Below are 23,038 nucleotides of genomic sequence, written 5' to 3'. Positions count from 1 at the left end.
ACTGAAAAAAGTCATTATATGTGGTATACTTTTTAAAAAGGTTAAGAGGAGTATATTTTAAAAGTTCCTAAAACAACATTCACCTTGGTTTCTCAGGGCTACTCATATAAGCTGCAGGTCTGGGCTTTCCATAATGTAACAGGCATTACAGATATACATTGTGCAGAAGCTACTCCAGAGGCATGGGCAACGGTCCGGTTGGAATGTCTGGAGAGCAACATGCGCCACGAGCGAACTATGCAGCCGAATGCATGATCTGATGTTGGTTTTACAGTGGTTGCACCTGCCCTATTTGTGGTATCTGTGTGAAGGTGTCCATATAAGGTTTCTAACATTCTGCAAATCATCCAAAAAAGAGCCTCTGCATACAATCAGCCCTGAAAAGAAGTTCTCTGTCACGGGTCACAATACAAATCAACAGAAATCTAGCTGGCACACAAGCCAAACACAACTTTGACAAAAATTTCTGCTATTTCTTTTGCGTAATTCAGTCCAGCAAGATCAACAAAGCTTGCACATTATCACACAATTCCACTGATCATGTGAAGTCACAACAGCAGGACTGAAGACTGAATAATGCGGCATGCTACTTTTCACATAATAATAAAAATCAGTCGCTACATTGACTGCATAAAGATGACAGAGTCTTAAACTGAAATGAAATGCTTCTGTCTTTTACCTTACTGTGATATTTTCTGAAGGGTGAGATGGTCCATTTATTGTTTCTTTTGATCTATGCAGGAGGCTTTCCCTTATTGCTGGCTACTGACTCTTTATGCTATAAGCCGTGTACAGCTGTTATTGCTTTGCAGTTAGGAAAGGAGAGACAGACAGGTACAAGACTTGGCACGTCATCATAAGTCAGTCTTGTTGGCTGATATAGACTACTATATAGTTTCCCAAAGTCACCGTGTATATATATATATATATTTTTTTTTCATTTATTTATTTATTTTGAAAATGAATGAAAAATATATAAGCAGAGTTAGGACATCATGAATCCAACCTATTTTGCATAGAAAGATGTGATTATTTTCTTTGACTCTAAAGAGATACCTATCCCACAGATTAATGGTTTGGTGAGTGAGAAACCAATTTATTTATATTTGATTCTATATTTATAGAATATTCCCCTTAAGGGCATTTCCAAAGTGTGGACAAACCCAGTCTGACCAGTGAATACGTTCCTCCAATGCATTATTCGATTAGCTGCCCTTTTTAGACCCTTTCTAGACTTTTAATGTCCTTTCTGTTTATGGGGGCCAAAACCTTACTGCATGCTAGTATGGAAGCTATTAAGTAAGTAGCTATAAGATCTTCTAGACTCTATCAGCTCTTGAATAATTACCTGTTCAAATACTGGGATCCTCTTCCTCTTTGGCCCCTGCGTCTGGATGCTGGTTCTGCAGGCCAAAACATATTTTGCAAATGAACATTATGTAACTCTTCCTGTCACCAGTAAATATGATGCATATACACTTTTAAAGTTATTTTTGATTGCTAGGCTGGTCAGTGCGCTGATATAAATGCATTCTGGCACAATTTCTCTGCTAAGCGTGCAAACTCTTGCTTTATTACTCTATTTACTATTTACATGGCAGCTGCATAATCTGTAACATGTCGCAACATAAGTCAAAGGACTACTGATAACGGTTTTAGCTAAAGGCTTTGGCCTATACCTTTGTAATAAAGATTCATTTTTTTAAATTATCCAAATGGGCTCCCTGGCTTTCCTAAATTATATATTTATACTATTTCATTAAATGAGTAGACAACCATTTGCAACTCTGATGTCAGAGCACTACAGCTCCCAAAAGCCCTCCAATAGCTGAAGTTGTAGTTATATAACAAACAGACCATCCAAGTTGATAAATGAATGAAAGTTGTGTGTACATGGTGATCATGTTTTTGAAAAAGTCCAGTTGACATCGTTTTCACTGTCCTCAGCATCTTTAGTTCTATGCAAATGTCCTTCTGCTGCAGCTTTAGGTTTACATTTTCAACAGCATGAATCTAGCCATTCCACCAGCCACTCTCCTGGCCATACTTTGCCAATGCCCAAGCCCAAGGCCCACAAGCAGTGTTTTCTGCATCATCTCAGTGATAGCAAGTGCTGCAAGCTCTTTCATTTGTCTGGAACCATAGGGTAACTGACCACAGTTTTGGGCATTTAATCTCTGTGGGAAAGTCACCAGCTGACACTTGGCTTATAACATCGAATTTTCTTGTATTTGAAAATAAGTCTACAGTATATGCAATAATCTATACAAATAATACCAAAGTAATTATCAGACAAGAACTCTAATAGAAGAAGAAGAATAGAAGAAAGGGTAAAAACTTTAGAAAGAAAAGTCGTAAGGAAATACTGTTGAGGGAATTTTGGATAAAACAGATTCAACTGATTGGATTGCTATTTTAAGCATTAGGCTTAGGTATTAGGCTCTCACAAGGGATTTCCTTCTCACACTGTTTGCCTTGCCCTCACCTTATTTGTTTCTTTGTAATTATTCTCTTTGTTTTCATATACAGTTCTAACATTTAAATCATTAATTAATTTAAAGGGGGCTTTATTTAAACTGATCTATTGTGCAAAAACTTTTGGGAAATCAATTATTCATCAAGTATTAGCTGGAAGGTGAAAACATTTATAACATATGAATTAATGTATACAGTAACAGGTAATGGCTTAAGTGATTTTAGCAGTTAATTACTATTCCCAGGCAGAACTGAAAGAGCACTAAGGGGGGCCCATCACTTAATGCTCATCCATGGAGCAGTACTGCTTGGGGGAATGCCTGAACGTGCAACTTCTGCCGAAAAAAAAATGGTGCAAAGTGCACAGTGAAGCATCAGAGGGATTAGGCCATCCCTATCCTTACTACTTGCCCTCTGCCCTATTTCATCCTGAGCCCTCTGCCGCTCCCTAACTTGTGTGTCTGAATGACATGCATATTATTTCTCACACTTCATGAAAAAAGCCACATAAACTTGTTGGGGGTACCTGCTGTTTTTTGAAAGAAGAGTGCAGAGATTTATTTTTGCTTAAGTGCTCAGGTGTTTCAATATACATCTGGAATGAGGTCCCTGCCTCAAAAAACCTACAATCTATTTGTGACAATTCTACATCGAATGAAGGCAGTGTGCAAAGTGCAAAAAAAGATTGCACTGCACCCATTTCTTGCACTTTGCACTATTGCCAGATGTAGTGGATCTCAGCTTACTGAGAAACACAGGAAGAGACTCTGCTCCTCCTTCAGTGCTCGATGAGCCTGCACCTGGATATATATGGAATGTAGAACAGAGTAGACAGAGTAGAACAGTAACATAAAAGCACAAGTGCACCAGCGCCATCGATTGTGTAGACGCCACAGATGTTTTTAATGATGAATAAGCACATAAAAATAAATGGGAAATTATAAGAATTTTCTTTTAAAGAGTTGTTCACCTTCCAACACTTTTTTTCAGTTCAGTTTTCAGATGGTTCACCAAAAACAAAGACTTTTTTCACTTACTTGTGCAGCAGTTGCTAGTATTCCACAGATGCTGCTGAGAAATGTACTGCTGTAGCAAATTTTAACAGTTCAGCTGCTCCTGGATTACTAAACTGCCAGACTGAAACACCAGATATGAACTGCATTTTTGGAAAATCTTTATTTCTGGTGACTTGAAAACAATCTCAAAACAAATGAACTGAAAAAAAGTTTTATAAGGTAATATAAAGTAGAGAAAAGTTTTTTTTTTTACAATTTTCCTATATACTATTAATAAAAAAGCATAATTTAACTTCACATATACAAAAACAGAAAGCAAAATTATTTAAAATTTATGAAGCTAGCAGGCCTTGATCTTATCATTTATCACTGGTAAAGTACAAATTTTGATGTAATATAATCACAGAAGATACTGTTATTTACTAGAATCCAAATTTAACTCATTATTTAAATAATAAAAAACCACAACCAAACTCCCATACCTGATCCTACCTTATTTATTATATAAAAAGCTCAAATTAATTGGTTCGGGGAAAAACCTGAAAAAAATTGCACGAAAAATTGTATTGTATAATTTTTTTGGGCTTTTTCCCGAATTGTATTTTTTTCAGTTTTTGTCCGAAAACCCTGAAATGATCAGACTTTCGGGCTAAACCCAGTACAGACCATGATAACTTTCAATTAGGATAGGGACCTCTGCCATTGACCTATACACAACCTCGGCAGGTCTGAGATACTGGATATTCAGATTAAGGATTTTTGCAGCATCTGGCTTTAATAAATCTCAAAAAATTTGGCCCGACCAGAGTTTAGTAAATAATCCCTTTATTGTAAAAACTATAAAAGAAAGACAGGTATTACAAACAGGGATAACAGATCCCTTTAAAAAATATTGTACCATATTACTATATTAATTACCTGGATATGACATGTCATACCCATGAGCACCATGCCACCGCTCTTGTCTTTCCTCTGTACAGTGTCCCGTGTGGAACCCAGTGTTTGGTCTTTCTCCTGCAGAATTAAAGAACTTGGCAACTGAGCATGCAACTGCATTTGATTCAATAGTAAACAAAAAAGAAGCACTGCTGGTCATAAGACAATAATAATCTTTGTATACCAACCATATCTAAGTATATTTATAACTATTCATCCAACAGAGATGTCCTAGATAAAATCGAACAGTATGCATATTACATCCAGTCCTCCTATAGAAATTCACATGTAAACTGCTGGTTTGTTTACCATGATGGACACTGTTAACAATCAAATCAGTAGTAACCAGACATCATAACTGTAGAATGCTAAGGCATCACAAAGAGACCTTGCCTTGGGTGGCAATTTCCCACAAGTTACCAGAGGCAGTCACATAGCAGGCATATCGAACACCTTCTTGGGTGGCTTACGAACTGTATGCCAAGTTTGTGTTTTACAATATGCAATGTAATGTTCACTTTCGGAATTCCAGCATAATTTGTGCCTGGAGTACATGCAATGGCATATCAGTGCTGGTGCTAAAGTTGTGTCTATTTGGCAAATTGAGAACACGTTATCTCAGTGTGGGTTTGTAGGCACCTGTGGGTGCAGCATGCAACAGGAGCCAAGCCATTGCACATCACCCTTCACTTTGTATATGTGTCATAGGAGGTGCATGCAGCAAATTGGAGGCTATGGAGAAGTGTATATAAGTACAAGCACTTCCATGAATGGGATTTATATGGCTACCCATTTCTGGCCAGTAAATGAGACCTAGTGTGTGATTTGAAGTGGTGCACCTTTAGTGAAATCCACTTTGTTTTAATTGCTGTTTAAATATTCTAGCAATTGATATTATGAAAGTGGTAAAGAGTTTAAATATGAAGAAAGGGGGTAACATTGAATAAAGCCTTGATGAATCATTGGAAAAGGTTTGATATGTGTTAGAAGAAAAGCAATAGATGGAGGTGGATGTGTTGTGGCTTCTATAGGTAATATATGTTTCCACTGGGAAAAAGTGGATATTTATACAAGGTCGGATTGATTTTATTAAAATAAAATCCCAGGTGCTGACATATAAGAAAGGAATAATGGGAAGTAATAAAATGACTGTAATAAAATGACTGTATATCTTGCCCTTTCCCTATTTAATATAGTATATAAAATAAATCATCACATGAAGACATATTTTACAATCGTTCACTTAGTTAACAAATGACTTTTCCCTACTATAGCTTTCAAACATTAGATATGATATTACAGAGGGGGGTTACCTCCAAAAGCATTACCACGTCTCGGAAAATTATGCCTCTGGTTTCTTTCACGATGGTGTTGATTCTGATAGCTGAATCTTGCTTGCTGTTGATGCCCAGCAAATGAATGATGTAGTCTTCCTGCCAAGAAACAATGGCATTTTTACATTAGAACTGGTAGCATATTGACGGTAGATCTCTCATTTTGGTCTGGAAGAATTTAATTTGATAACTTTATATTAATATTTTCTGTCTTCACAGAAACCTCCCCTTATGGCTTTCCTTTCAAGAGTCAAAATCTCTTTCTTGACTGAAAGAGATATGTCTTCACTCTGCTCTTCATACTTATTTATCTTGATTAATATCTCTTCAATAGAAGTGACTTACACTAATTATAGTGGCTAAGGCTGATTAATAGATATATCGAGCTTTTGTAAGTTATCACATAGCCAAAACTTTTGATCATATGAGGACATAGGGACGACATTTCATTTCAATTTCCCCTGTCCCTACCATATGCAAGCTTATTTAATATTAAGTACTAGACAACAGACCCCATTCCTGTACATCTAATGGATTATAATGAAATCTTAGGTCAGCACCATATATTAAACATCATTGACCTATGTCATTGTAGATAGAACACTTTGCCACAGGCGCTGATTCACTTTTATACCTGTGAGACTTTGTGTTTGAGCAGTGTCTTTTTTGTTTGAAAATATAGCTTTTTATTCCCAAGAACAAATAGTAATTATGGCTACACTGATATACTTTATGGCTTTTTTAGATTTTGCTGACTATATATCCAGTAAACTAATTGTCTACATGTGATGAAAAAGTGCAGGATAAATAGTGGCCTTGAGAGAAAGTGTATAAGCCAGGAATATAAATTATATATATTTGTTAGCTTGTGATAGATTTAGTGTTAACCTTGAATAGTGTGATATACGAAGAGAGGAAAAAAAATGCATAACTGCCCCTTTTCCAAAAAGCGTCCTTGAACAATCAACTAACACTTTTCAAATGGCATTGTTGTAACAGATCATTTTGAATACAAAAGATTGTATGTTCTGCATTCCATGAGACTACGGAGACTTATAATAATAAGCAATAACAATACCAAAGAATGAACTGGGTTTCTGTATACCTGCACCAAAGTCACACAAAGTGGGTGAAACTGGTTAAAAGTATGCGGCAGAATGGTAATAAAGCATCAGTACATTAAGTACAAGCTGCATGCTCTATTTTCGTAAAATATAGGGGAATAATTGCCTGATGCAATTGCAGCCAAAAGCCAATACATAAAAAATGACACAACTACACTTGCACATCAATGCGTATCGGACACAATTGCAATAAAAATGTTCTAAGTCAGCCAGATGTCATTTCCAGCATGAGACTGATGTGTTTGCCCTGTTCTTTTGGTGCATCTGAGTTGTGCCTATTGATGCAGAATGTAGTGGAAACTAGGAGCTACTGCCCGGTTCCACTGTTACCCTGCATCAATGGTGCAGCAGTGCTCGGTTAGGAACAGAAGTCAGGCAGCAGCAATGAGTCCAACTATATGGAAGTGCAAGGAAACTTAGTGACATAATTACCGTTAATGAGTGGGATTTTTTACACAACTGAGTGCGGGGCCTGGAACTGCCATACGGCAAGTAAATGAACCCTTGGAGCTTGCCATCCTCAGTACAGGGCTACCCTGCCAAATAAAATATAAAAGGCTCTAAGTGGAATGCTCTTGGTTCCTACAAGCATTTGTTTTTATATATAAGAAAAAAAAAACTTATCAATGTTCCAAGGTCAGAATGGTGAATGGAAGGGTTGAACACAATATTTTTTTCCTCATTCATATTTCATGTTTATAAGCTTTTATCTCCCTTGTACGTCAAGTTTTAGGGTTTTTGTATTGCCATAAATAACAGGATTATAGCTACAGATACTACTCCTTGCCTAATTGTGCATTCAAAGGGACTTTAGGTAAAGGAAAAAGATTTGGAGATTCAACATAAATCTGATACCTTAATCTGCCTAACTAAAAAAATCTGTTAAATTCTTAAACTAAACATATATTGTTTAAGGGTAAACACAATACAATGTTTGAAACATTATCCATTGTTTTGGAATGTAACACAACTACTTTAGAATGTGCAAATTCTATAGATCAGGGTAATAAGGGATCTGGTTTCAGTTGGTTGCAGAGGCTGAATGTTCCCCCAGAAAGGAGGTTTAGTCAAGTGGTGTAGGTTCAGTAGAAGACATTCTTCTCTCCATTTACAGTACCTACAGACAGTTTACTAAACTATTTTTAATTTTTCATGTCAGTGCAAAGATTATTTCGTTTACAGTAAACAGTGTTATTTCTTGTCCTGCCGGTTATAGGATACTGAATATAGCCTTGGGCAATTGAGAAAGATTTGTTGGCCCTCTAAATAAAATGATAATATTAAGCTTGATGTAGCATCTAGCTACAAATTAACAGAGAAACACCCTGCCTCTAACCAGTTTTATGAAGTGATACAAGTTATTCTTACTCTTTGTATCCTGTAAGATCCTGTTCTTGGCAGCACATGCATCACAAATGATCTTCATTAGTTTCTTGAAAAGAAGAATCAGGGGTTCCTGAAATTTAAACAGACAAACCATGACAGCACATTTGCATCTGCTGGATAAGTCCAGATATTGAACACCTAGTGTGACAGTGATGGTATAAATGTAGAAAAACATCTCTATAACTATAATATAGTATATTATTTGCATGACCATTAATGATTCCATGGTTTCTGCCTCTGAGATACTTAAACTCTAAGCACAAATGCATTGTTGCACGTTACTGCAACCATACATTTGCTAGCCTATCAAAGTTGCTGTCCCATCAAAGGTGACCTATTTTACATGACAGACCTGCATCTAAGTAGTCCCTCCAACACTGGGATGGCAGAAAATCTTACCGTTTCCAAGTCTTTCCTTGCCCTTACCCCGTAACCCAGTAGGTAAGTGAAAAAAGCTAGTTTCAGGTGGTAGGTGAGGATGAAAGAAGCATCAGCTCAGTCAGTCAGGGTAGGATGGCTGGGTCATGTCAGACCCCACGACAGCTCTGTGCATGTACCATTCAATAATTAACGATCCATCAATGGATCTGTATGCATTGTAAACTGGAGTGGATTCAGTGGCAAAGTAAAAGTAATCAGAGTAATCAGATCTACAGAGAAAACTGTATTGGGCATGGAAAGAGATTACGAAGACTAAACATTACCAGTAAACTTATATTCATGATAACTTTAAAGCAGCAAGAGGCCATAAAGAGATGAGGAGCAACAAGACAGAACAGAAATCAAAAGCAAAGACACAGACATAAGTATGATCTGTGTATAGATTATACAGAAAAAAAAATTATAAAGAAAATGTTGTGTATTGTGGACTTTAGTTTTTAAGTAACGTTATAAATATTAATGCTTAACTTAAGCAGAGGTTATATGTTCCAAACTTGAATTACCAGAATGCCCTTCCCTTTCTTGGACTTGAGTGTCCCCTATTTATTCTCTGCTTTATGTGTCTATCAGTATCTGACAAGCATTTAGTACACACTGAGGCACCCTGAAAGGTCTTATACAATGATATGCTAAGAGGCACACATATTTTGTAGAGTAGCAGTAGGGTGGACATTCTTTGTCATGATAAACCATTAATCATAATGCCAAGGTGAAATGTATTTGCACAGGTGCCTTTGGAATGCAGAACCAGGCAACAAAAGTAAATATCCTTTCTTACAAGCTGCAAATATGTTTCGTATTGTTCCTGTTCCCAAAATTGAGTGGCTGAGCATAACGACTGATCAAAAACAAAAAAAAGGAAAACTCTTGGCTAACAACCACTTCTAGCAGAAAGATAAAATATTTACTGCTTAACCCCATTGTGTGCATGTATTCTCCCTTACAGGCTTTGTACTGAGCATATTGTTTAAATATAGTGACCCAATTTAAGGGGTCTCTGTTTTTAAATCTGCTATAGGAGCTTGTTAGTGCTGTAACACTCTCATTTTACATATGGAGATGATATGGGAGTACATTTATAGTCATTTGAATTTGAAATACTCATACTGACTTTGATAAATCACTGCAAACAGACTAACTTTCAAACAAGGTGATAAGTGTACAGATAACCCTGAAGGTCTTATATCTATAAACTTTGGAACTTAATGAACAATAGTAGTCCACTTTTGTTTAAAGAACCAGTAACATCAAAAAATTAAATTGTGTTAAAGTAATAAAAATATAATGCAGTGTTTGCTGTGCTGTGTTTGCTTCAGAAACACTACTGTTTATATAAATAAGCTACTGTGTAGCAATGGGGGCAGCCATTCAAAGGAGAAAAGGCTCAAGTTACACAGCAGATAGCAGATAAGCTCTGTAGAAAATAATGCTATCTTTTATCCATTAGTTAACCTGTGCCATATAGCCGTTTTTCAATTTCCACCATTGCTACTCAGCAGCTTGTTTATATAAACTATAGTAGTGTTTCTGAAGCAAACACATCAGTTTTACCAGTGCAGGGCAACACTACAATATATTTTCATTACTTTAAAACACTTTCAGTTTTTGGTATTACTGTTCCTTTAAAGGCTTTTTTTTCATAGGCAAGATGATATACATGAACACAAAAATGATCCTGTGACAAGGACCAAGGCAGAAACAATGGATCTAATATAAGGGCTCATTTTTAATATACAATTGCAATGCCCTGCATCTTAAACTATTAGGCTGCCATTTCTACACTTAGAGCAACGTCATACAAAGTGCTTGCAGGAGATTTTCCAACGGGCAACAAAGTGTTCGAAAATACCTTTTAATCCAAAAGAATGGGGATCACTGCATGTAAACCATCTTACATGAGGGAGCTTTGGCTTAAGCTGGCCATAGACATACAGATATGATCGTACGGGTCCTCGATTCGTACTATTTTGATCAGAATATCTTGCAGGTACTTCACTGCTTATTATCATATTTCAGTGCGTACAATTCCCAGCCTTAAATTTTAGAGGAATAAATGCAAACCAGAGTATTTTCTTGTACTCATAAAGCTGACAAAAAAATCAGTCAACAATGACATTGATTTAACCATGCTTTAATATAATATATATTTTCACAAATCCCCATCTAATTAGACCTTACTGAAAAAAAAAGCTTTTACCTACAGTACATTTGCTCCTGGGTATTCAAACGATGTGCCAAGTGAGCTCTAATATTTATAGTCACTGAATTAGTAACATGTCAATTACAGACACACTTCAGGTAAGAGCCAACATATGTTTCAAGGAGTTTAAGTAATACTTTCCTAGTTGTCAAGTAAATCGTTCCAGGGGCAGGAAAGGAGAAAATACAGTAGTCACTATACCTTATAATAGGGAACGTGATTAAGGGGATGAAAATTTTCCCCCTGCCATTCCCTATTTTTTTCCTGAAAGATTCAGGGGGTTCAGCCAAATCTCAAAAATAGGGATGCGCCATATCCTTAATTATTACCCTCAGATAAAAGAGAAAGAAACAGAAAGAAACCCACTTTATAAAGCTGGTATATTTTACCTTAAATCTAGAACTCCATTAAATCTCATGTTTAATGTCATATATGTATTTGATTTTGTGTCTATTATTCATGCACAGTGAAACTAAATGTACAGTGGCTAAGGCACATTTGTCATACTGTATTGCTGCCAAGTATCTATTTCATTGTTTAAATCATATATTATTTTCATGCTTGGAATATAGTTTGGCTGTCTTTCCAACTCACATACAATGGACAGATACAGTAAGCGTGTCCCTTTTATATTATATAATTTAGAATTGTTCCCATTTGCAATTTCATTTGCATCCAAAAATGTTGGGACTGCACCAAAGGTGTAACAATCTAGACGGGGAACGAGGAACCTAACAGGCAGGCCCGGACTGGCAATCTGTGGGTTCTGGCAAATGCCAGAGGGGCTGCTATAAGATGCCATAAAAAGTCAGTATTTAGTGGGCTGGTGGGGGCTGTTTGGGCAACTGTTTGGGCTAATTGGGCCTCTGTGTACCTGAAACGCCAGGGTCGGGACATACTAACAGGGGATACTGATGTGTTCACTTTGTATGTGGGTGAAAAATATATATTTTCCCAATGTCTGAGGCAAGGTCTTTCCATTTACTACACTGAACTGCACATCTGAAAAGCTAAATAGCCAAGCACACAAAATTGCATTAAGATGCACCCTTTTTAAGAATGATTAGGTTATAGGGTAATGCTGAACAATGAGGACTATTTTCTGGCCATAAGCTAATAAGCATAAGTACAGGTATGGGATCCATTATTCAGAAACCCATTATCCAGAAAACACCAAATTTTTTTAACCTTTATTAATAATTTCCTTTTTCTCTGTAATTATAAAACCGTAGCATGTACTTGATCCTTACTAAAATATAATTAATCTTTATTGAAAGCAAAATAAGCCTATTGGGTTTATTTAATGTTTTAACAATTTTTTTGTATACATAAGGTATAGTGATCCAAATTACTTATCAAAAAACCCCAGGCCCTGGGCATTCTGGATAACAGGTCCAAAACTTGTACTTCTGTGCAGCTAGTTGGTTTTTAACTTTTTTTACAAGTACCAAGTAGAGCTAATGCTATTCTCTTTATAGTAGATAATTTAGACTCAAAAGTTATCAAGCAGAGCATTTTCCTCTCCAACTACTAAAAATCACATATTAATATACATAACATACCTACATAATGCATAATGCTACAAATAGCTGTTTTAATGTTCCTATAATTCTTCTTCATTAATAGCAAATAAAGTGCATTATGGTTTCGTATTAGAACAGAGGCCCCCTTTCTTATGTTTGCTAATGACAACAACCACTTATCATTTTCTTCACCTCTTTAGTCTATAAAGAAATAAAGAATTTCCTTCCTCCATTAGCCTCCTCCTTAAGGCAGTAGAATGTCATAAATGTTGCTTAATTAAATTAGCTGGCAACTCAGTTTTAAACTATATCAGTTAAGATAAGCATTGGGAGATTTTGATACATATTATGATTGAAACTGTGAATAAATTAAAATAATTCCTATACAAAAACCCTCTCTCTAATAAGCATATTTTGAATCTCATCTAAGTTATATGGCTTTACTATTTTGAGAACTGGAACATGAGCTCTGTGCCTTTACATTAACAATATAAATCATAATGTTCCTAGTGAGGACTGAGGTTTATACAGCGGGATATATATGTTACTAGGAAACATGAGAAAGGGTTTTCATTTTCAAAACTTACATTTTAGGGAAACAGTAAAAAAAGAAAACAGAAAACAACTGAAAATTATTTGCATCTACTAATTAAAAATACGATTTGTGAAAGTAAGCTGCCCCTTTAAAGTACGGTGTAAATGGTATGGGTGGTATCTTGTAGTTTACCCCAATGTATTAAAATTCACTGATTTTTCCTAAAGTCTGTTCTGTTTTTTTTTTAAAAAGTGTTTCAAAGTTTTTCCAGTGTTCTTGGATGCTAATGCACACATGGTACCCCTTTAGACTCTGTCCAGGACAACCAGATCTCTCAGAATCTGACTTGCTGGCGTGGTGCCAAAGTCAGCACAGAGATTGCAGAGATGCAATAGGACAGAAGCATTTTTCAAAGAAAAGCAAAGAAGACAGTAGAAACAATTCAGTGACTTAGATCATATGGGAACAATACTTATAAGGGTACTTACTCACAGGTATGCCCTGCTTCTTAATTAAAAACATCCAGATCACAGAGACGTCTTCTTATACCATCCATTTTATGTGTTTCATGGCCATGAAACTTGTAAAGCGTATGGTGTAAGAAGTCTCTGTGATGTTTTAAATGTACTGTAGAAAATAATAAAGATATAAAATAATAAAGATGAAGTCTTAATTGAAGAAGCAGCATTTCCTGTACTCCGTGAACATTAATGTGTCACTTAGATCACATAGGATTGAGCTAGAAGGTATTATCCTTATACTACAAATACTTTTCAGAGCCTGTGAGTGTGCACTAACATGGAAAATATATTTAATAATATTGAATCTGGTTTTCTAGTTGCCAAGTGGTACCCAGGTATTTCACACTGGAGGCCATTTATTTAAAGGCTAGCCCCATAGTCTGAAGGTATTGAACATGATCTTAAGACTATATTTCACAGTAACATGGTTTGGTTATAGAATTGTATATGAAAAACAAAGTGTTAGCCATTTGCTTTATCCATAATTATAATAGCTTGTATGTTACTATTATTATATTTATATAGCATCAACATATTCTGTAGCTTGTTACACTTCTCCAGTAGAGTTTACAGTCTAAGTTCCCTATCTCTCACACATACGTCAAGGTCAGTTTTATCAGAAGCCAGTTTAACCTTCTGTATGTTTTTGGCATTTGGGAGGAAACCTGGAGAAAAATCACACAGATGTGGAGCACAAACTCTTTGCAGACCAATGCACTGGTCAGAGTGGAACCTAGGACCTCAGTGCTGCAAAATAAGAATGCAAACAACAGCCACTAGCAAAAAAAGATAGTTATTTTAAATATGGTGTTTATTACAGGTGTGTCTGGAAAGCACCAGGGCAAAAATTCTCAGCAACTACATATTTACCCTCTGGGCTGTATGTGTATGATTTGTTTTGAGGAAAAACAGTAAATAGGGTGCAACATCTTGTTGTGCTCTGCAAGCAGTCACTCCCACGTTCTTGATACAACATGTTTGAGAAAATAATTCTCACCTAAGTGTTATTATGTGACCAGTAATAACTTATCTTTAAATGGGAGGTTACTGTATGGCTTAGACGGCAACATCTTTCCAAGCAGGGGGCCTGGCCAGTCTTCCATAAGTACAATTAATACCATACTTAGGTGAAACTGAGAGAATTTTAAACCCTTTGGGGTATATAAATAATTTACGAGCACACAAAGGAGTCTATGCATAAATGCAGGCAGAGTTTTGATTTTGCTGTTCTAAACATGAAACTTCATATGCACTATTTTGATATTGCTACATGCTACATCATTTAGTTACCCTGTGCATTAGGCACAACACAGTTCAGAAGACCACTAACCCTTATATTTTGGATGTTGTATTTAGTGGAGTAACTAATTTTTTCCCCCAGCCAAAATTGTGGGTCACCCATGATTTCAACCGCACATTACACAGTAGCACATGATTCAGAGCATTTTGCATCAGTTCCTATGACATATGCAACCTAATTTTTGTTAATGTTTTGTGATTTCATTACCCCTAAGGATCTCAGGATTCTCAATAGAAAATTAGAGTCTTCAAAAGATGGCCTAATAATCCAAGATAGGGGACCTTCTGTGGTCAATTTGAATGGGCCATTACTGTATTACTGTTATAGGCCTTCTGAAGCTCTGGTAAAGTTAGTTCTGTACATAAAATACAACATAGAAGTTATTTATATTCTGTTATTGTATTGATCCTGTTCTGCTCAACTGCATGTACAAGTAGCACTATATAAATAAAACTATACGTACATGCAAAGTTTTAAATGGAAAACACAATTGACATTTCAAGTTGGGTTTTACAGAGATTGTACATTATTCTCAATTCCCTACCACATTTACACACAGTAGGGTCAAATTTAAATTTTGCTTAATTTTTTATAGTTTTTGAATTCTTATTCTGTTTTTTTTCAAGCTTTTATATGGGGGTCACTGACCCCAGCAGTCAAAAAGCTACTGCCCTGAGGCTACAATTGTTATTGTACCTTTGTATTGCTTATCTTTCTAATCAGGCTTCATATATATATATATATATATATATATATATATATATATATATATATATATATATATATATATATATATATATATATATATATATATATATATATATAAAAAGGTCAATGTTTCGGTCTGTGTCTAAGACCTTTCTCAAGACCATGAGAAACCCTTCTCATGTATGGTCTTGAGAAAGGTCTTAGACACAGACCAAAACGTTGACCTTTTTTTAAATGCATTAAATAAAATTGAACTTTTTTAACTATTTGAAAAACGTTCCTGGTGTGCACCTCACTTTTTTGTTTTTTGCATACTGCTATCGAGAGTAGCACCTGGGTCATTATATCCTTAATGGTGTGCTGAACGCTCATGGACTATGTGTGTGTGTGTGTGTGTATATATATATATATATATATATATATATATATATATATATATATATTTTTTTTTTTTTTTTTTTTTTTTCATATTCTAGGCTCTCATTCACAGCACTTCCGGGTTGCTAGGGTAATTTGGACCCAAGAAACCAGATAACTGCTAAAATTTCAAACTAAAGAGATGCTGAACAAAAAAACACATACTGAAAACAGCAAACAAAAAAGCAAATGAATAGCAACTGCAAACAGCAAATCTCTACATCATACTGAAAGTTAATTTAAAGGTAAATAACCCCCTATGTCTGTATGTTTTTGGAGTGTGAGAGAAAACTGTAGTACCTGGAACCCACACAGACACATACAAACTCCTTCAGGTAATGCCCACGCTGGAATTGAATTAGACCCCAGTTCAGCAAGTGTTACATGGGATACATCCATAAAGTGTGCACTATATGTACTTTGCAACCCAGCAGAATGAACTTAATAAAAACGTAAGTGTTAAATTGAGTTATAGTCTAAAACAGTGTTTTTCAAATATTTTGTCTCAAGGCCCCTTTGAGGTCCAGCATTTTGACAGCCCCTTCCATTAGCTTATTTAAATACACTGCAGTTTCAGTGTTGCAGCTTGTTGAAACAAGAAAGAAGATACATTTGATCTTGCAAATGCACTTTTCAAACTGGTAACTTACTTATCATAATGTTGTCCTAGTAAATGGAATTATGAGCAGCAGTCAGCATGGCTTTATGAAGGATATGTCATTGCAGACAAATTTGATTGCTTTTAATGATGAGGTAAGTAAGATGCTGGACAGTGGGGGAGCAGTAGATGTGATCTATTTGGATTTTGCCAAACCGTTTAATACCGTGCCCCATAAATGAATGCTTTTAAAACTAAGGTCTGTTGGGCTTAATAAAGTTGTTTGCACATGAATAAAAAAACTGGCTACATGATCGGGTACAGAGGGTGGTTGTTAATGGTAAATTCTCTAGTTGGAGTAAGGTTCTTAGTGGGGTCCCTCAGGGCTCGGTATTGGGTCCACTTTTATTTAACTTGTTCATTAATGACTTAGGGGAGGGTGTTGTAAGTAATATGTAATTAGTGTTTGCAGATGACACAAAACTATCCAGCCCAATTAATTCCATCCAGGATGTGGCATCCTTGCAACACGATCTTGACAAACTGGCAATCTGGGCAGCTAAGTGGCAAATGAGATTCAATGTTGATAAATGTAGTCATGCACCTGGGATGTAAAAATATCCAAGCCAGTTATACCCTTAATGGGAATGCACTAGGCAAATCCATGATGGAAAAGACCTTGGAGTACTTGTAGATAATAAACTTGGCTGCAGCAAGCAATGCCAGTCAGCAGCATCAAGGATCTTGAGCTGTATTAAAAGGGGCATTGATTCACAGTAAGAAGGGGTACTTATTTCACTGGTAAGGCCCCATCTAGAATATGCCGTACCGTTTTGGTCTCAAGTGCTCAAACAGGACATTAATGAATTAGAGAGGGTACAGAGAAGGGCAACACAGCTGGTAAAAGGTATGGAAAATCTTAGCTATGAAGAAAGACTGGCCAAATTGGGGATGTTCACACTGGAGAAGAGGAGTTTAAGGGGTGATATGATAACTATGTATAAATATATACGGGGATCATATAATAATCTCTCTAATGCTTTATTTACCAGTAGGCTTTCCAGCTGAAGCAAAGTCACCCATTCCTGATTAGAAGAAAGAAGGTTCCGCCTAAATATTCTGAAGGTGTTTTTTACAGTGAGAGCTGTGAAGATGTGGAATTCTCTCCCTGAATCAGTCGTACAGGCTGATACATTAGATAGGTATAAGAAGGGGTTGGATTGCTTTTTAGCAAGTGAGGGAATACAGGGTTATGGAAGATAGCGCATAATACAAGTTGATCCAGGGACTAGTCCGATTGCCATTTTGAAGTCAGGAAGGATTATTTTCCTCCTATGAGGCAAATTGGTGAGGCTTAAAATCGTTTTTTTTGCCTTCCTCTAGATCAACTAGTGGTTAGGCAGGTTATAAAAGAGTTAAAAGTCTGAACTTGATGGATGGGTGTCTTTTTTCAACCTAACTATGTTACTATGTTAATATACAGCCTTTAAAGAGAAAGAATATGTATGTAAGATGTAATATAATTTTAACAACATACAGTAACTCGTGTAAATAGCTGCAACATTGTTTTTAACATACCACAGTTGTTTCTTTATATAACCCTGGCAATATTATTATATTATTATAATTTTTATTGCATTATTATATGTGCTCCTAGCTATATCTTCACATAAAGCCAAATGGAACAAAATAACAATAACAGCAATAGCTTCACATAAATCTATAATAATAATATTTTCAATATTTTTATTAAAAGGGCAAAAGAAACACCACACTCCAGTTCAGCTTTTTATGGTTACTATGAAAGAAGAAAAGAGAGGGGGTTGCCAATTAGTTAGGCACCCCCAGTGATTAGAGCCACTTCTTGTAAATGTAATATCACCATGGAGGACATGAAGTACTCATGAAGTACTCATGGGACTTAATCTAAATACAAACACTTAGGGGCATATTTATCAAGGATCGAATTTCAAAGTTAAAAAATTTTCAAAGTTCGACCATCGAATTTGAGTACTTCGCCAGTCAAAGTATTTTTTCTAGGGATGCACCGAATCCAGGATTCGGTTCGGGATTCGGCCTTTTTCAACAGGATTCGAACTAATCCTTCTGCCCAGCTTAACTGAATCCGACTCCTAATTTGCATATGCAAATTAGGGGTGGGGAGGGAAATCATATGACTTTTTGTCACAAAACAAGGAAGTAAAAAATGTTTTTCCCCTTCCACCCCTAATTTGCATTATTAACCCCCAGCCAGTAGATGTTCAGCAATATAAGCACCCAATGTGTTCATTCAGGAGGAATTGTGGATGTTTAGAGAAAATTCTACAAAAAGACAGTTAGCCATGACATTGCCTATTTACTGAATGGCGAAGAGGACAATTCACAAGTGAAAAACCTCAGCGCTACTCGTTCCACCAGCGAAAATTCTCTATCGAAAATCCAGTAATTTCGCTAAAAAGTGTATTTCACCAGGTTCAGGCTGGTGAACTCCCATTATAAAGATAGAGCAGCCACTTTCAAATCACAATCAACATTGCCCTTTCCATGATGCTTTTCTCCCTGGCGAAGATTCCCTAGTGAAAATTTTTCAGAGAAAATTCTGTTAAGAGTTCTCTACTATTGTACGGGGAAATTTTTGCAGAGATTTTTCGCCAGGAGAAAATTCACCACAATTCTCTTAAAAAAGATTTTACGATTTTTAGTAAATATGGAGATGTGTTGTGAAAATTCACCTGCCGAAGTGAGATGAACTGTGTTGAAGTTAGGTGAAGAGAAAATTCATACTTTAGGAAATGTGCCCAAAGGTTGGCTAGAAACTGTAACTCAGGTTTTACAATTCAATAACAAATAAAGGTGGAACAGATACTGGTTGCTTCTTTAACCTGATTACATGTTGTGTTTGTACTCACACTTCCTTCCAAAATTTCTTCCAGAGAGCTCCCTCCATGACACTGCAGGTATTTATGGTGGAAGAGCTTTCCATCAAAAGTGTTCCATGGCATCAAATCCATAATGTTGAAAGGGGAGCCACAAGCACTGTTAACTAACAGTACTGTATTAATTCCTCTGAGAAAAAGATAAGCAAGATGGACTGCCCTTGACTCAACCTGGGGAAGCTGAGAAAAAAAAAAAAAAAAAATCTTTAACATTTTTATATGAAATCAAATTTATCAGACATAATATAAAAAATATTTTCTATTTATCTTTATATGTCTATACGGAAATTATTTTTATTCACCTTTATATGTCTATAAGGAAAGTATGTTAAGCCTTAAAAGCCAGGTGAGTACCAACACTGATGCATTTCCCAATCTAGACATTGCCAGTGAACCTTAAAGAGGTTTTAAATTACTAGAGTACGTGTGGAATAATATTATAGGAACACTACATATTCTGTCTGAAAAACACTGAACAAAAATAGTGATACCACTGCTCACCCCAAAAAAATATTGCTGCAAGTATCAACCTGGAGGCTCAACAACATTTCTGGGACAATGTTCTGTCAACGGAAGAGTACTCTTGTATTGAAAGGAAAAAAACTGCATACCAACTCCAGAAAACCTCATCCCAACCTTGAAGCATGGTGGAAGGAGCATCATAGTTTAGAGTTGCTTTGCTGCCTCAAGGTCTAGACAACTTGCTATCATAAACAGCACAATAAATTGGAAATTGTAATTTTACAATCACCAAAAGATTAATGACAGCTTAATTTGCTTAAATAGAAGCAAACTGGTGTTCTGGAATGGCAAGAGTCCAGACCTCAATGTGGCGAGGCCTAGAGAGGGCAGTTTATATAACGAATGACAGAAATATAAGACGTTTTGTAAAAAGGCCATTGTGCAAGTCTGATCAGCAACTACAGGAAACAGAAAAATGTTTAAACACACTATTGACAAGGTCTACAATTGTTCGTGTTTTAGATTAAACAGACTGCGTCTGTCTGTTACTGGGACTTAGCTTAAGATCAGACCACATTAATTAATGTAGTAATCCAGGTAATACCAAAGAGTTCACAATTTTTTTTTCTTGCAACTGTGCAAATAGCTGAGCACTGATAATTGCAAATACCCCTTGACTGTGCTGCTCTGGAATTTTCAACATTGTTTGCTTTATTACTCTGCAAATTGTATCTATCACCAGGTCGGTGTTTCAGTAGGGCAAATGTTGAATTTACTGTAGACAAATGACACTTTTTTGTGTTAGAGTTCCTGTAAGTGAATCAGAAAGTCAAGGCACATTTAGTGTATGTATGTATGTATATATATATATATATATATATATATATATACACACACACACACACACACACACACACACACCACGGGGCTACCAGCACTCACAACAAAGTTATTAAGTATGCCTGGGTGCAGAAACAACAAAATTTCCACAATACCTCCAAAAGAATCCGCACTCTCAGGACTTATAGATGAATAAAATTGGTCTTTATTTACAGAACTTCAGTCTGACGTTTCGGCCCTATCCAAGGCCTTTCTCAAAGTCCAAGGGTTGCCAGCACTCTTGATAAAGTTGCTTGAATTTGCCTGGGTGCAGTGTCAATGTGTGTGTGTTCCAGGCCAACAAAGGTTATAAGAAACGTTTACTGTTATAACCTACAATAGTCAATACATTGGTAAATCTGGTAGCAGAATAATTCCAGGAAATAGAATGTTCCAGAGCAGCCACTATGATTGGGTAAGATGTGATTGGGTACATGGGTACCTAATTACATGACAGCTATTATCTATTTGCCCATTTGGCTAAGTATTTGGCTAGAAAACACTTTATTGTAGACATGCCATAAGATATGTAGGGCCCTATTAGAAGGCACTTATACATGCTAGATTTGTGGAGTGCTTTTTGGGACATAAAAACCTGAGATTGTTTTTGGTCTGTATATGTGTTTGGTATCCTTTGTGGTCAGTCATCCAGTCTGAAAGACTGCATATCATATAACTAACTATAGTCTAATGTCAGCACTAGAAGAAATGATAATATTTTTGTATGGAAGAGTCATACACTAAAATATAAAATAAGGGGGCCTATTTATCATACCCCGAATCCTTTGCAAAATATTCGTGGAATATCGAACCTGGGAAGGGGAAAATCTTTTTTACTTCATTGTTTTGTGACAAAAGGCACGCGATTTCCCTCCATCAAAATTAGGATTCGTATTCGGTTCCGCCGGGCAGAAGGATTCAGCCGAATAAGCTAAATAACTGAAAAACCATAAATAATAAAAAAAATGCATTTTCAAGCAGCTACTTCTGTTTACACCAGATTTTTATAATGAGGTACATGATCGTTGAAAATCGATACAAAGCTTGATAACGACACCATTTTTATACTGTGATGGCTATTGATGCATGGTGTAAGCATGATAAATAGACCCCTTAAGGTACATTAACATTACTAGGTCCCTTGCTTTTCAACTTGTTTATTAATGACCTGGAGGTGGGCATTGAAAGTACTGTTTCTATTTTTGCAGATGATACTAAATTGTGCAGAACTATAGGTTCCATGCAGGATGCTGCCACTTTGCAAAGTGATTTGTCTAAACTGGAAAACTGGGCAGCAAACTGGAAAATGAGGTTCAATGTTGATAAATGCAAGGTTATGCACTTTGGCAAAAATAATATAAATGCAAGTTATACACTAAATGGCAATGTGTTGGGAGTTTCCTTAAATGAGAAGGATCTAGGGGTCTTTGTAGATAACACATTGTCTAATTCTGGGCAGTGTCATTCTGTGGCTACTAAAGCAAATAAAGTTCTGTCTTGCATAAAAAAGGGCATTAACTCAAGGGATGAAAACATAATTATGCCTTTTTATAGGTCCCTGGTAAGGCCTCATCTGGAGTATGCAGTTCAGTTTTGGACTCCAGTCCTTAAGAGGGATATAAATGAGCTGGAGAGAGTGCAGAGACGTGCAACTAAATTGGTTAGAGGGACGGAAGACTTAAATTATGAGGGTAGACTGTCAAGGTTGGGGTTGTTTATAGACAAATAGCAGGGGACATTTTTACCCATAAAATGGATCACCGTACCAGAGGCCACCCCTTTAGACTAGAAGAAAAGAACTTTCATTTGAAGCAACGTAGAGGGTTCAGTTAATGCCTTTAAGAATGGCTTGGATGATTTTTTGGACAGACATAATATCAAAGGCTATTGTGATACTAAACTCTATAGTTAGTATAGGTATGGGTATATAGAATTTTAATTAAAAGTAGGGAGGGGTGTGTGTATGGATGCTGGGTTTTCATTTGGAGGGGTTGAACTTGATGGACTTTGTCTTTTTTCAACCCAATTTATGTGTGCTAGAGGGCAGCCTTACTTGCAATACCACACTCTTGAGCTGTGCAATTGAAAACACTCTCAGGATTAAAGTAAATAGATGCACTGTTTATATGTAATACTGTATTGCACCCAAATTAAATTCTTAGTGAATGTAACAGTAGAACACATTTAGCAGTGAATCCAACCATGAAGCTATGAAAGGATTTCAATTTATTATTTTCTTAAACAGAG

The 23,038-nt window shown here is 36.2% G+C and overlaps 1 protein-coding gene across 3 annotated transcripts in view; it reads right to left on the bottom strand.

Moving 5' to 3' along the window:
- The window catches only part of fam120b.L (family with sequence similarity 120B L homeolog), a 79,993-nt gene that overhangs the window by 5,002 nt on the left and 51,953 nt on the right, over positions 1-23,038 (bottom strand). The window contains exons 7-11 of one of the 3 annotated variants that reach the window (XM_041562743.1): positions 19,397-19,630; positions 8,254-8,341; positions 5,741-5,860; positions 4,410-4,505; positions 1,349-1,403 (exon numbers count right to left, since the gene is read on the bottom strand). In XM_041562743.1, the coding sequence (XP_041418677.1) occupies positions 1,349-1,403; positions 4,410-4,505; positions 5,741-5,860; positions 8,254-8,341; positions 19,397-19,630 (593 nt within the window). Of the gene's footprint in view, positions 1-1,348; positions 1,404-4,409; positions 4,506-5,740; positions 5,861-7,317; positions 7,422-8,253; positions 8,342-19,396; positions 19,631-23,038 lie in introns of those variants that run through there. The other 2 variants (XM_041562744.1, XR_005961226.1) reach the window with 2 other exon arrangements.

This window comes from Xenopus laevis, chromosome 5L (genome assembly GCF_017654675.1).
Source record: "Xenopus laevis strain J_2021 chromosome 5L, Xenopus_laevis_v10.1, whole genome shotgun sequence".
NCBI classification, from domain to species: domain Eukaryota; kingdom Metazoa; phylum Chordata; class Amphibia; order Anura; family Pipidae; genus Xenopus; species Xenopus laevis.
The sequence above is the reverse complement of the archived record's forward strand: the minus strand, read 5'-3'. Positions and strand labels throughout refer to the sequence as shown.